The sequence below is a fragment of the Salvelinus namaycush genome, chromosome 32 (assembly GCF_016432855.1).
Source record: "Salvelinus namaycush isolate Seneca chromosome 32, SaNama_1.0, whole genome shotgun sequence".
In the NCBI taxonomy this organism is placed as follows: Eukaryota; Metazoa; Chordata; class Actinopteri; order Salmoniformes; family Salmonidae; genus Salvelinus; species Salvelinus namaycush.
Genome location: NC_052338.1, coordinates 7242656 through 7256785, shown reverse-complemented (window position 1 = coordinate 7256785; position 14130 = coordinate 7242656). Strand labels below are relative to the sequence as shown.

The window sequence follows — 14130 nt, the reverse complement described above, 5'->3', positions numbered from 1 at the left end:
ATAACATGAAGCTGAGTATTAGGATGATAACATCCAAAGACGTTCAAATAATTTTGATAACAAAATGTTATTTTTTTGTTAAGATTTTTTTTTGTTAAAGAAAATATTCTTGGAATCTTCTCCTAAAATTCACAAAAACGTTGTATGCACCATCTATAACAACCACCACAGAACGTTCCCCTACGGTAATTATTAGGTTCCCAGGTAATGTAATAACAACATTTGTTCTGGGAAACATTCTTGCAACATCAGGTGAATGTTTTATACAAACATTGTATAAATGTTGGGCTCCCGAGTGGCACAGCGGTTTAAGACACTGCATCTTAGTGCTAGAGGCATCACTACAGACACCCTGGTTTGATTGCAGGCTGTATTCCAACCGGCCGTGATAGGGCGTCGCACAAATGGCCCAGCGTCGTCTGGGTTTGGCCGGTGTAGGCCGTCATTGTAAATAAGAATTTGTTCTTCACTGACTTGCCAAGTTAAATAAAGGTTAAATTTTTAAAAATTAAGTCATCATCAGCATAACTGGACAGTTTTCGTGTTTTTGCAAAAGAGGAAGTTCTACACACATCTAGTTCATTTTAATTCCTTCACTAGTACTTATATTTTATTGACATTTATCACTATTTGCAGATGGAAATGTTACGTGTATGGCTTTCAACCAAAAACATTAAAGTTTGTGAAAGTTCATTTCTCACTTCACTCACTGTGTCTGTACTCCAACGACAGCATTACAGCCATTCCAGAAAAGTGGGTATTGCTTCATTCTTGTCATAATTGTTTAATACGAGGCCTCTTGATACAATAAAAAGACAGCTAAAGCAATCACACTACTTCTATTTCAAATTCACAAGCAATCCATAAAAACAGTATTTTCAATCAAATGTGTTTATTTCTTATTGAAAACCAGGTTTCTTCTCAGGATGGAAGCCCTTCCATCTTGACGGATGACTGGCTAGCAGAGACGTTCGGCGCAGACAAAGGCGTGACTGTAATTGCAACCTTGATCATTCCACCTTTGGTCAAAATGGTTAGTTATTACACAGTTTTGATTCCGTCCGCCATCAGGCTGGGATGGATGCCAGGGTATGAAGTCCACTTTGGACCCGTCAGACCACATCCACCTCCCCTCCACGTGGATGTCAGACAGACCCATCCAGGTTCCTCTCTCCGCAGGGTCGAATCTCTGGATCAGGATTTTGATGAACTGGTGTTCTGCCGCACTGTGCACAGAGACCAGGTTCGCTCCCTGAGTCAAACAGTAGGACTCAGCATCAGGCCAGTTCAGTGGTGTAGCAACATACCTATAGCAGCGTCCGTTAAAATCGTACCAGCCCATTGGGCAGTAGTTTTGGGATAGCTCTTCCCCCTGGTAAAGCACAGGAGCACCCAGAACAAGGCTGTGGAGAATGGCAATGCAGAGGAACAGGAACATGGTGCAGAGTGTTGGGCTGGCAGGCACTATAGGTGAGCTGTGCAGCAGTGGGTCCTGTCCTTTTATCTAATTCAGAGAGGGCAGGGAGGCCGGTAGGCTTGACATCATTGGTGGATCACCCCACCGATCCATATACATGCACATTCTCTGTCTTGGAGGGAATTTTATATACAGTAAATGTACTATTAACCTCTGCCTTTACTAAACTGTATGATTTTTAGATTTCACTCCAGATCCTAAAAAAAACCTAACTCCAAAAGTTTAAAAAGAAAACAATAACAGAATTAAGGAAATCAAAGATGATAAGAAAGTTATTTCTCACTAAGGGCTTGTGTGAATAAGCTATGCTGCAAAGGCAGGACAACTGCCAGATAAGGGTGTATTGCCACGTAAACCAAGTGGTCATATCAACTCTGCAGCTGTGCTCTTCTCATAATTTCTGTGCCAAGTTTTGGTACAGAGCTATTTGACACTAACAAAGCACACCTAGATAGTATGTTTTACATCTTTGACTTTTAAGGTAAAATCTGTCATTTCAAGTTTCAAGCTTTTTGCAAGCATTAACCCCAACAATTCAGTAATAAATAATAATGTAAGGTAGAACAAAATCACAAAATATATACAAATAAGAAATAAGAAAAACACGATAAATTACTGTAAGTTAGCATATACAGGGTCAGTTCCAGTACCATCATAACCCAAAATATAAGGATGGTTTACATCATTGTTTAGGTTTTGTTGTAATTTGAGTCCTTGTCAACAAACAATGTAGCCCATAGCTTCAAGTTGCTGTCAGGTCTTGCATCCATAGATTTATCTAGAAATTTGAAAGTGCTTACATTTCTCTGGCCCTTTTCCTCAGCTTAGCAAATCAAGTGGCAAGGGGTGCCGTTTGCTGACACACAAATTCAGGGTTGTGGCTTTAGCACCACTCATGTTTTTCTACATGAAAGCTTTTCAGATTGACAAAATAACAGCATATTTTGGAACCATCTTAGACAGTGAGACATAAGACAGTCCGAGAGAGGAAGTGAGATAAAGAACTATTCTAGTTTAACCTCCCCACAAAAGTGGGTGGCCTGCTTGACATAGTGAGGCACAACTGACGAGGATAAAGAGTTGCAGTGTGTGTGTGTGTGTGTGTGTGTGTGTGTGTGTGTGTGTGTTCTCTATAATTCAGAGCTTTTCACACTCGTCTGCATGTCGTGTGGTGCACACGTCTGTGTTCCTCCCTCTTCCGCCTGTTAGTCTGTCGACCCCTCTTCTTGTTTGCGTTTGTCTCTCTTAGTAATGCGCCTCTAGTTGGTCGAGTGCTTTTGCCCCGATAGGTTGGTCATTACTTGCATCTCACCTTTGTTGCTACTTACTCAGTGCTTGTCATTTTCAGAGTCATCAGGAGACTGACAAATATCTGATTCTGGATCAGTGGTAGGGGAAACTACTTCCATTTCATCAGGTTCTTTACTGACAGTGAATTGTGATGGTGATAGAATATAGTACACTGCCACCTATTGGTGACACACACTCAGAGAATGCTTTGTAATTTTGAAGTGCCCCGGATAATAAATAAATGAATATTGCATGAATGAATGAATGAATGAACGAATGGACAAACCAAATGGTGTCTCCTCTGCATCCTCTGACCATATTATTCCATTCACCCTGTCTGGTTTCCTGCCAGCTGTTGAACAGCTCCGCTGAGTTGATTAGAATCCCATTCTAGCATAGAGGACAGCACAAGGAGAAATTACAGTTTGCCAGAGTTAAGTGGCAGAAAGGAGGTCTATATGCATCAATCAGGATACAGGATCAGATGAAGAGGCTATTCCTCTTCATCTGAGGTTTAGTTTCTCAATTTAGATAGGCCTACTATTTATTTATATTTTTGCCAATTCCATATAAATATTTCTGTTCTATAACAAAAAGGTATGTATTTCAGATAATATTTATATTATTTTCTTCCTTAGACTAATGCATATTGCATCTCGTTTGTAACATAGCTTACTGAAGGGAAAAAATAGGCCCACATAAAATTGTTCAACTTTTTGGATTTTTTAAAATGCAATAGAAAATCTTTATTATTCATTAAATGTATGAAAACCTTATTTTGGTGGCACAAAATGAAAAGGGGTGTCCCCTACTGGGTTCCCCCGAACTTCATTCCCTGTCTGATCACTGAACTATGGTAGTGTAGCGTATGGATCAGCAGCTCAGACATCTTTAAAAAAGCTTGATGTAATCCAGGCACAAGACCTAGAATATGTTGTGGAGCAGTCAGGACCTCCCCAGTGGCAACGCTGCACGTAGAGTTGGGAGAGATACCATTAAAGTTGAGAAGACAACAACTAACCATGATATATTGGGTAAATCTTCAAGGATATAAGGTTACACATCCCACACATAAGGTGCTCCTAGAGTGCTGGGAGCGTGAACGAGATCTGAATACAAGTTCTGGCTGGATAGGTAAGAAATGGGATTGGGATTGTTTGGGAAGGAGTTCAGCCTCTTCCTGCTATTCCACCTTGGTTGCTCACTCGGCCAATGATATACCTAGGGTTGCCTGAGAGGGTAAGAGACGTTGAGGAAGGAGTAGATTCAGTTGTAAGTGAACATTTAAGAACACAGTACTACGCTTTCTTGAATATATTCACTAATGGATCTAAGGACCCTAAAACAGGGAGGACAGGAGCAGCTTTTAGTGTTCCTGAGTTTAAGGTGGCGCTGACAAAAACAACAACGGATCATTTATCTTTATACATCATGGAGTTGCTGCCCATACTGCACCTTAAAGTGGCAATCAGCAATTGAAACAAAAACAAAGCGAACTCCCCACCCCTGTTTCGGTAAAAAGCTGAGGGATAGGGCTAGAGGAATGTAACCACTCTCAAATTCATAGACAGAGCTATGGATGCAAGGACTGACTATCCATGGTATCAAAATTGTAGTTTAACCACGTTTTGAGCCTATATTTACTTTTTTTTACTAACTATGGAGTAAAAAAAGCTTATATTTTAGGTTCTGATGATGTACGACAGTTGAATTAAGCTCCTGAGGCATGCATGCTGATTGCCCCTTTAAAGTTGGTTGCCAATCTCCATATAAAATCCACAGAAATAATTTTTAGGGACTAAGTGTAATGAATTCATACTACAGAATAGTAGGCCGCCAATAAAGAAGGTGGCGGCTTGCACCTATAACATTTGTTTGCGGACCGCCATAATACCAAATAAGAAGAAGAATTTGAAGATTTCAGCATTTCCACAGTTATAATCTGTAAGGTTCAAGTCTCAAATGAAGTCTAAGGAATTGGACATTATTGTGGCTGCGGAAGAAATGTTTTGAGACTTAAGGATTTTACATCTGAAGACTTGCAATGGGTACTAGCGCAGGAAGACGCCCCGCCCTCCAGGCTCCCCTTGAGCCTGTGTAGGGATCAGATCGGTTTATTTTTTACCAGTGAAGTTGTTTGATTTATTTAATTTTTTATGTTTGGTGGTTTTGTTTTTTAATGTTTTATTTGTTTAATTTTGTGTTGGTATTTTATTTATATATATATACATACACTGAACAAAAATATAAATGCAACATGCAACAATTTCAAAGATTTTACTGAGTTACAGTTCATATAAGGAAATCAGTCAATTGAAAGAAATGAATTAAGCCCTAATCTATGGATTTCACATGACTGGGCAGGGATGTAACCATGGATGGGCCTGGGAGGGTCTTGGCAGCCAGGCCCACTCACTGAGTTTTTCCCCACAAAAGGGCTTTATTACAGACATAAATACTCCTCAGCAAACCCCCCTGCAACTGGATCCTGGACTTAAGTATCAAAAGTAAATGTAGTTGCTAAAATATACATAAGTATCAAAAGTAAAAGTACAAACAATTTCAAATTCCTTATATTAAGCAAAGCAGACGGCGCAATTTTCTAGATTTTTTTATTTACAGATAGCCAGGGTCACACTCCAACACTCATAATTGACAAACAAAGCATTTGTGTTTAGTGAGTCCGCCAGACCAGAGGCAGTAGGGATGACCAGGGATGTTCTCTTGAGAAGTGTGTGAATTGGACCATTGTCTGTCCTGCTAAGCATTCAAAATGTAACAAGTACTTTTGCGTGTCAGGGAAAATGTATGGAGTAAAAAGTACATCATTTTCTTTAGAAATGTAGTGAAGTAAAAGTAAAAGTTGTCAAAAATCAAAATAGTAAAGCACAGATACCCCAAAAAACTACTTAAGTAGTACTTTTAAAGTATTTTTACTTAAGTACTTTACACCACTGATCATGGCCCAGAGGTCATGGCATGTCCTGTAAGGGTGAAGGAGGTTGAGGTGGCATTTAGGCGCTGCATCGGATCTCCTATGCGGAAGCGATCAAAAGATTTGAGAGAACAAGTGATGTTGAAGAAATGGTAGTGAATGGACAACAGCCCATAGTGAATAGGCCTATTTGTCAATCAAGAGAACTGGACATGCTGTAGGTAAAGGAAGTGGATTTAATGGTGTTCATTGCAACTGTGGCTCAAGTAGCAAGGAAATCAAAGAAATTGGACATTGTGGCTTCAGCAGACTTCACAGTGGAAGATTTCCAAGGGTTTTTGGCGTCTGAAGATGACGCCTTCCCAGGCCTGTGGAGGGACTATACATGATTATTGTTTTTAACAGATGAAGTAGGGAGCGTTTTGAGGAGTGAGTTTGGGTAGTTAATTAGTATTTTTATCCATATTTATTTGTTTTTTGTAATCTTTTATTTTCATTCCGCACAGTTGGTGGCGGCAATACAACTTTTAGGATGTAGTCCACCTTAAACCCAGAAGAAGGAGAATGAGAAGAAGAATTTGATTTCATGTCTGACCGGAAGAACGAGAACGGACGCCTCAACGGAAATGGAGTCCTTAGAGAAAGCAAGAACAAGATGGTTGTCAGGAGTAGTGCAGTATTATCATAAGGAGACGTATACTTGGAAAACGGAGGAGGGATGGAGGGGAAAAGAGAGGGAGAGGAGGTCTAAGAGAGAGAGGGAAGAAGAGGGTGAGCTTGAGTCAGATAAAAATGGTGGAAAAGGGGAGATGGTTTGTTAAAGAAGAACGTTAGAAAGTGTAAGCAGAGGGAGCTGAAGACAGGAGGAGAAATGGAAGTGAATGAGGGTGAAGTATCGGAGGTGGCAGGTGTGGTGAAGTTATCAGAGACCGAGGTATGCACCGAGGATCAGGAAAAAGATGAGTCTGTGACAGTAGGAGTGAAGTTTATGGAAAAAGTGGACTCTTGCCTTTTGGCTGATCCATTTGTGGTTTCACGGTGGGTGAAAAAATTGTTGGGTAATGTGATCTAGTGATAATTGTTTGTGTTTCTGTTGGTCAGAGGGAGAATGAGCTCGGAATAAAATGAATGTGAGCAAGAAAAGTGAATTGTTTTGTTCTCAAGAAAAGGGCACCAATGAAAGGAGTGATAACTGGGGTAGCAGTAGATATAAACGTTGATCAGCTGAGGGGAAAGATTCCCGGTGTATGTGATTCTCGTCATTTGATGCGACGCAGACAGGGTGGCGAGAGTGGGGAACAGAACATTGTCTGTTCTTTTGAGTTTTGAAGTAGAGTCTTTGCCTGACAAAGTGAAGTTAGGATACGACCGTATGTGCCGAATACATTAAGATGTTACAGGTGTCAAGCTTATGGACATGTGGCAGCAGTGTGTAGGAGCGAGGGTCCAAGGTGTGAGAAATGTGCAGAAGGGGATGAAACAAAGGAATGTGTAGCATTGGGGAAAGTAGTGGAATGTGTTAATTGTAGGGGTGCCCATGGAGCTGGGGATCAAAAATGTCCCGTGCGAGAGAGGCAGGTTGAGGTTTCCAGGGTTAGAGTAAGGCAGAAGTTGTCATATGCTGAGGCAGTGAAGAAAGTAGAGGAAGATGGGTTAAGGGGGAGGAGTGGTGAGAGTAGTAGAAATATACCAGTACAGAGGGATAGACCAAAGAGTGATAAGTTTCATTAACATTTGATTTTTTAGCATTTATAACAATGGTTATCGACTGTACTGCAGGGATGGAATGGAAGTCGCAGAAAATTGAGGTTGTGGTGGCAGCTGCAGAGAGGTATTTGGGTGTGCGAGACTTGACAGCAGAAGAGTTACATTTTACATTTTAGTCATTTAGCAGACGCTCTTATCCAGAGCAACTTACAGTACATTTTATTACATTTTTTTTTTACATACTGAGACAAGGATACCCCTACCGGCCAAACCCTCCCTAACCCGGACGACGCTATGCCAATTGTGCGTCGCCCCACGGACCTCCCGGTTGCGGCCGGCTGCGACAGAGCCTGGGCGCGAACCCAGCCCAGCCTGGGCGCGAACCCAGAGACTCTGGTGGCGCAGCTAGCACTGCGATGCAGTGCCCTAGACCACTGCGCCACCCGGGAGGCACACAGTTACAGTGTGTGATAGCATGAGGTAGGAATAAATACATTTAATCAGTGGAGTAGGGTGGTGTTAATTTTATTTTATATCATTTTGAAATTAGTGAGTGTAGTGTTAGATGGTAGGGTATTTATTTAGTACATTTTTATTTTCGAAGCAAATTATAAGGGAGTTGTACTCCAGTCTCGTAGGTGGCGGTAATGCAACAAATTGGATGCCAACCGCCGTTAAACCTCATAAAAGAAGAAGACCAGAGAACCCTTTGTTTATTATTTTCAAGATGGCGGCGGGAATGTATTTAGAACATTACCTTGACAGTAAGATAGTTTTCATTTTTTATGTTTTATTCATGAAATAATGTAGAATCCTACAAAAATATTGTGTAATGGAATTTGTTTGTGTATTTTTGTTTTACATGCACGCATAGCTACTCCCAGAACCAGTACCAGGGCTTGAGGAGACAAGAAGCCCAGTTACTGGTTCAGCTAACTTTACTACATAAAAAAGCCCAGAGCAAGGGACAAAGAGCACGCGAGAAAGCTAACTTACGTTAGCTAAGTTAGCGCGCCTGCAACCCAAGTTAGCTAGATGGCCAGCTAACAAAGTGGTGCATAATTATACCGTTCTTGATCGATTCTAAATGACTTTGTTGTATCGTAGGGTTCTATTCAGTGCTATCCTCACGTTTACGTAATAACAGTTATACATATTTATAGACCAGCATTGACAGTTTTAGTAACGTTACCTAACACACACAAGAAACTAGCAATGTTGCAGCCCACTGACACTGATGATACTGGTGTATTTGATTTGGAACCGGTATATAACGTGATACACTGTACAACCTTGTTTTTCTAGGTATAGAAAATCTGCCGTTTGAGCTACAGAGGAATTTCACTCTTATGAGAGACCTGGACACACGGACAGAGGGTGAGACTCTCACACAGATCTGATATTATGATTGTTGCTGTTATCATAACAGGTAAATAGAAAACACTTATCCAGAGTGTCTAGGCTAAAGTCAGAAGTCAGTGTGCATGTAGCCCATGTGATGGTTGTACCCACAATTTACTATAAATGAATTAATCTCTTTCTCTCAGATCTGAAAGGGCAGATAGACTCTTTGGCTCGTGAGTACACATCAAACACACACACCCTCTCCTCTGAGCAGAAGCTCTCCCTGCTCCGGCAGATCCAGCAGTCATATGGCAAGTGTAAAGAGTTTGGAGATGATAAGGTCCAACTGGCCATGCAGACCTATGAGATGGTGAGTAGGACCTTAAGATGGATACAGTAGAATGGGAATAGAAGCGCTGCTTGGGGTCCATACTAGTAATGAGGAAAGGAAAGGTGCTCTTTGGAGAGAGGGTTACCTCAGGTTGCAGGTAAGCCTTACATAGTGAAATGTGTGTTATATTCTCAATTAGCATGTTTGATGCAGCTGGAAATGGAAATGTTGACTACTTTCTGCTTCGACTGTGAATAGTTAGCCTAGGCAAGTTGAGATGTCCGTCATTTCTACATGTAATGTCTCAGTCAGTGTCCTGTTATTCATTGTGACCCTCAGGTGGACAAACACATTCGCAGGCTGGACACAGACCTGGCCCGCTTCGAGGCAGACCTGAAGGAGAAAAAGATTGAGAGCACAGACTATGACTCAACCTCCAGTAAGGGAATCAAGAGTAAGTTCTGTTCAGACACTTTGTGCTCATTTTCATTCAATTTTGTCCCTTCAACCCAAATGTGACTTTTTAGTGTTGTCTCATTGACGTTCAACCCTATAGATAGCTGTGAATTGGGCCATGTTCATTATGGCATGCAATGGAAAACATTTTAGCAAAAACAAACTTTTGCTCATTCTTAAGTCCAGGGAGTCCCTCCTTATTTATTTTATTAGTCTATTTTCTTCTGTTTGGTGCTTAATAAACAACCCAGGTAAGCTCCAAATGTGACCATAGCCTAAAGAGTTTTGTCTTTTTTCAGGTGAGCTCAGGGGGCCAAAAGAGAAGAAGGTGGCTCGCACAAGGTTAAAGGTGAAGTCAGACGACGACTGCAGCCCCAAAAGCGGACAGAAGAAAGTCAAACTAACACAAGCGTATGTACACTTAAAACATACGTTTCATAGGCTGATGCTTTGTACTAGGGATGCACGATACATCGGTGAACATATTGGAATCGAACGATATTAGCTAAAAAATGCCAACATCGGTATGGGCCCGATGTTAATAACCGATGTCAAAGCTACCGTGCATACCTATATAACGTAGGTACGTGATGTAATAACGCCATGTAAAATGTAGCGCTACACGTTCAACACAGCATTCCTAACCTAGCCCACACAATGTCTGCTGTGTGGATCGAGCGGTCATTTGAAAGAGTAACAAAATTTCAGCGAGACAACTCAAAGGCGAAATCCATTAAAGCCAAGATAATGGAATTCATTGGCCTTGACAATCAACCGTTCTCTGTCGTGGTTGATGTTGGCTTTCGCCGACTGGTCGAGCACCGGTACACACTACCAAGTGCGCTATTTTTCAGATGTTGCCCTACCGGAGTTATACAGTAATGGCGTCACTGCAATTAGCTTCACGACATACATACTATGGAATGCCGTTTGGGTCTTTGTGTGTCATAAAAGATACAGTAGCACTGTCAAAGCTGGACAATAAAGTCTGCAAACACCGGCCACAAACGATGTGTTTACAATACCGCGTTGGTAATAAAGCATTATTTGTTCGACCGCAACTTCTGGGGTAGCTAGCTTTAGCTTGGTACATAGCTAGCACCAATACAACCAGCCTGAAAACAATGACCAGTAGAAACTGCAGTCATTTTCATTATTCTTAACAATGATTTAGGAATCCTTGTGACTAAGTATTAGCTAGGTTGCCACTTGTTGTTGGCCTATTGAACTTGAACTTCAGTTCCATGAAAATAAATGGCTAGCCAGCTACTTAACCCTGTTGCCCAAAGCTAATGTTATAAGCAGCCAGGTAGCTTCATCTGGCTAGACCGGGTTATGTGTTGTGAAGCTAGCCACAATAAGGATTAGGCACAATAGTGAAATTTGCGGTTTGCCTTCAAAATAAAAGTATGTTGTTGACAGTGTTGCAAATGAATACAAATAGTAGAAATATGCCATATTTTATTTTTGAAGGCTAGCCGCAAAGTCCAATTTGCACACTTAGTTGACACTTGACATATATCTTTTGTTGACACGCAAAGACCCCAACGGCGTTCCATAGAAATCCTGGTAGAGAATGAAACTACTGAACAACAAAACATGGGCGGCAGGTAGCCTAGTGGTTAGAGCGTTGGACTTGTTACCGAAAGGTTGGAAGATCGAATCCCCGAGCTGACAAGGTAAAAATCTGTTGTTGTTCCCCTGAACAAGGCAGTTAACTAACTGTTCCTAGGCCGTCATTGAAAATAAGAATTTGTTCTTAACTGACTTGCCTAGTTAAATAAAGGAAAAATAGATTTTAAAATAAATAGGTTTTGATTATGATTATGTTTTACATTTACCTACGTAAATACCAACAAAATAACTTTTTGGTCAGTGTGGTGTGTAACCTTTATTTAACTGGGCAAGTCAGTTAAGAACAAATTCTTAATGACAATGACGGCCTGGACGACGCTGTACTAGAATGCTTAAAAGGCCGCTAAAATTTTAAATATCGGTTATCGGTATCGGGCCAAAAATGTCATATCAGTGCATCACTACTTTGTACCAGATATAATCAAGACAGCTCATTTTCATCTCCACTCAAATAACTCCCGTGAACCTAACCCGAAATGTGCTGTTCTGGTCTTCTCTCATTCTCTCACTCCGTATCTTGCAGCAGCTTCTGATGCAGTACATCTCTTCCTCTCAGTATTCATCCCCATTGTCCTCCCTTGTTGTCCTTAGGCCTGAGTTCACAGCCCCTACAGTGAACTTTGGGAACGTCCACCCCTCGGACGTGCTGGACATGCCCGTGGACCCCAACGAGCCCACCTACTGCCTGTGTCACCAAGTGTCCTACGGAGAGATGATCGGCTGTGACAACACAGACGTGAGTCCACAGCTTTCTGCCAGTGACGATCTAGTGGTACATGAGCACTAGGTCCAGAGTTGAGGTCAGTTCTTTCAATTCAGGAAGGAAACTGACATTCCAATTCCCTTTTTTTCTCATAGAGAGAAGCAATGACATCACGTCCTGAGATGACGGAATTGAAATGAACCCCAACCCTGATTGGGTCAACTATTCACTATGATCCAAATCCTAACCTGTTATCTGGGCACTAGAATGTTCCTACAAAAAATACCACATTGACATGAATGCGTGATTTTACCTAAAAGTCTGATTTATAAAATAGTGTTTAGAAATGAGCGATGGCTTTGGAATTTTTGGCACTTCAATCAAAGATGAATTAAGTAAAACCTAAATAAAGACTAGTTCCTTTTGGCCCACTAGAGGGCAGTAAAGCATTATAAAAGTCTCTCCCGGCACTAATGGAATACTAAGCAGAATGTATTGTGTTGGACTCATTGCAGTGCTCCATTGAGTGGTTCCACTTCGCCTGCGTGGGGCTGACAACAAAACCCAGAGGAAAATGGTAAGTCAAGGAAGAGATGGAAATCAGGAATTTAGGATTGGAAAATATGGATTTTTCACCTATAACATGGAAGAGATCAAGACCCTGAACATACCACCATTTATCTCTCACCCTTTCTTTTCTCTTTTCCTCTCTATCATTTCTTACGCCCAGGTACTGTCCAAGGTGTACTCAGGAGAGGAAGAAAAAATGAACCCAGAGACAATCATAACCAACAATCATAACGCTAGAGTTTACAAAGGAGGGTTCAGTGTTTGTATTGGAACATGGGGAAACCCTCCATAAATCCTAACATGGACTCCGCAGGGTCATGTTTAATAGGTCACACCGTCGCAAATTGTTTTCAAACGCAAAACCAAAATGAGCATTTCCTATTGGACAAGTCCAGAGTAGCCCCTTCCCTGTATCAGTCCATATTCTTCAGTTCAGTGTCTAATGAATACGACCCCCCCCCCCCCCAGTATTAGGGTCCTTCCGGTCTGTTATCCTGTATAATTCTCTTTGCTAAACAGAAAGAAGCAATGAAGGACATTTGGCAGAGGTGAAGTTACAGACGTTCCCCAATCATGACTATTATGTTGCATTTTATTTTGGAACTTTTTTTGGCGGTTGCTTTAATGCTTTAATATGCAGAGTAATACAGGGACGTATACCCTTATTTTACAGCCGGTGGTTCTATATGGCTCTCAGCCACTCGGTTGCTTCATGACAGACTGTAACAGCGACTCCTACTGGATGCTTTTATACTGAACACTATTCAGCCCTGATACACGCAGATCACATGTTAACTCTTTTATTTTCCATCTGTTCTCTTAATTCACCCCTGGTTATTTCCATATCAGACTTTTGGGGGACAGAACATTTGTTGATTAAGCAGAGTCATTGATTTAGTTGATAGATTTGACTCAATGAGAATATACAGATCTAGATGTCCTAGTTCAGAATGCAGTCGGAAGCAAACTGGACAGAATTTCTCTCGCACATTCACTTAAACAGCAATGACCTGAATTGCAGGTTGTTTGCACAAAATGAGTGCGCTGGAAATGGAATTGCTTAAAGGAATCTAAATGCTAACACTTTGAAATATATATGGACATTTTGATAGGCCCCAACTCACATCATTCAACAATGTCCTGTATATTTCTATTATGGAGAGGCATATCTTTGACTGGCTGTGTTTATGAAGAGCCTTATTGATCATTACTGTAAGAATAACAATTTAAATATGCTTAAAAGTATCAGAGTTACTTGATACTTTGCTCAGTAGGTTTTGACTGGTGCCTCAAGAATATTATTTCAAGTTAAACTAATGAAAATGTATTTTGTTGACATTTACTTTTTGTATTCAAAGTGTAATTGAATACTGTACTGAAACATTGGGTGCTGTTTGGTGTTTTTCCATTAAGCAATAAAGCTTTAAAAAAAATAGTAAAGTGACATTTGTTTCTAGAAGTTGCTCTATTCTCATTAGCTTAGCATGTGTATTCCTGCTGTATTTCCTGCCTGTAATATTTTTTTGGCCCAATGTGCGAGATGTCTAAGAAAGATAGACACATCTTTGCATGGATAGTATTGACAGAATATCAATCTGAAGTCCTCCAATAGTTTATCACTCTAAGATGTTCTTTCCTTCTACCCACTGTTATTTTGGTAGACATCAAATAACTTCATAATT

General features: G+C 40.8%; 1 protein-coding gene across 3 annotated transcripts; it reads left to right on the top strand.

The window, feature by feature from the left end:
* Window positions 1-8109: 8109 nt before the first annotated feature.
* On the top strand, window positions 8110-13892 carry LOC120027299 (inhibitor of growth protein 4-like). Of its 3 annotated transcripts, none has more exons than XR_005473280.1 (8): window positions 8110-8173; window positions 8715-8786; window positions 8957-9123; window positions 9424-9538; window positions 9840-9951; window positions 11767-11911; window positions 12034-12455; window positions 12609-13892. XR_005473280.1 is itself a non-coding variant. In XM_038972219.1 (8 exons), exons 1-8 carry the CDS (start codon window positions 8137-8139, stop codon window positions 12646-12648), a joined length of 750 nt encoding a protein of 249 aa, XP_038828147.1. In that variant the 5' UTR covers window positions 8110-8136; the 3' UTR covers window positions 12649-13892. The 3 variants fall into 3 exon arrangements, 2 of the variants coding, with proteins under 2 accessions (XP_038828147.1, XP_038828148.1); XM_038972219.1 differs by having other exon boundaries at window positions 12394-12455; XM_038972220.1 differs by lacking the exon at window positions 8110-8173 and having other exon boundaries at window positions 8721-8838; window positions 12394-12455.
* Window positions 13893-14130: the final 238 nt, after the last annotated feature.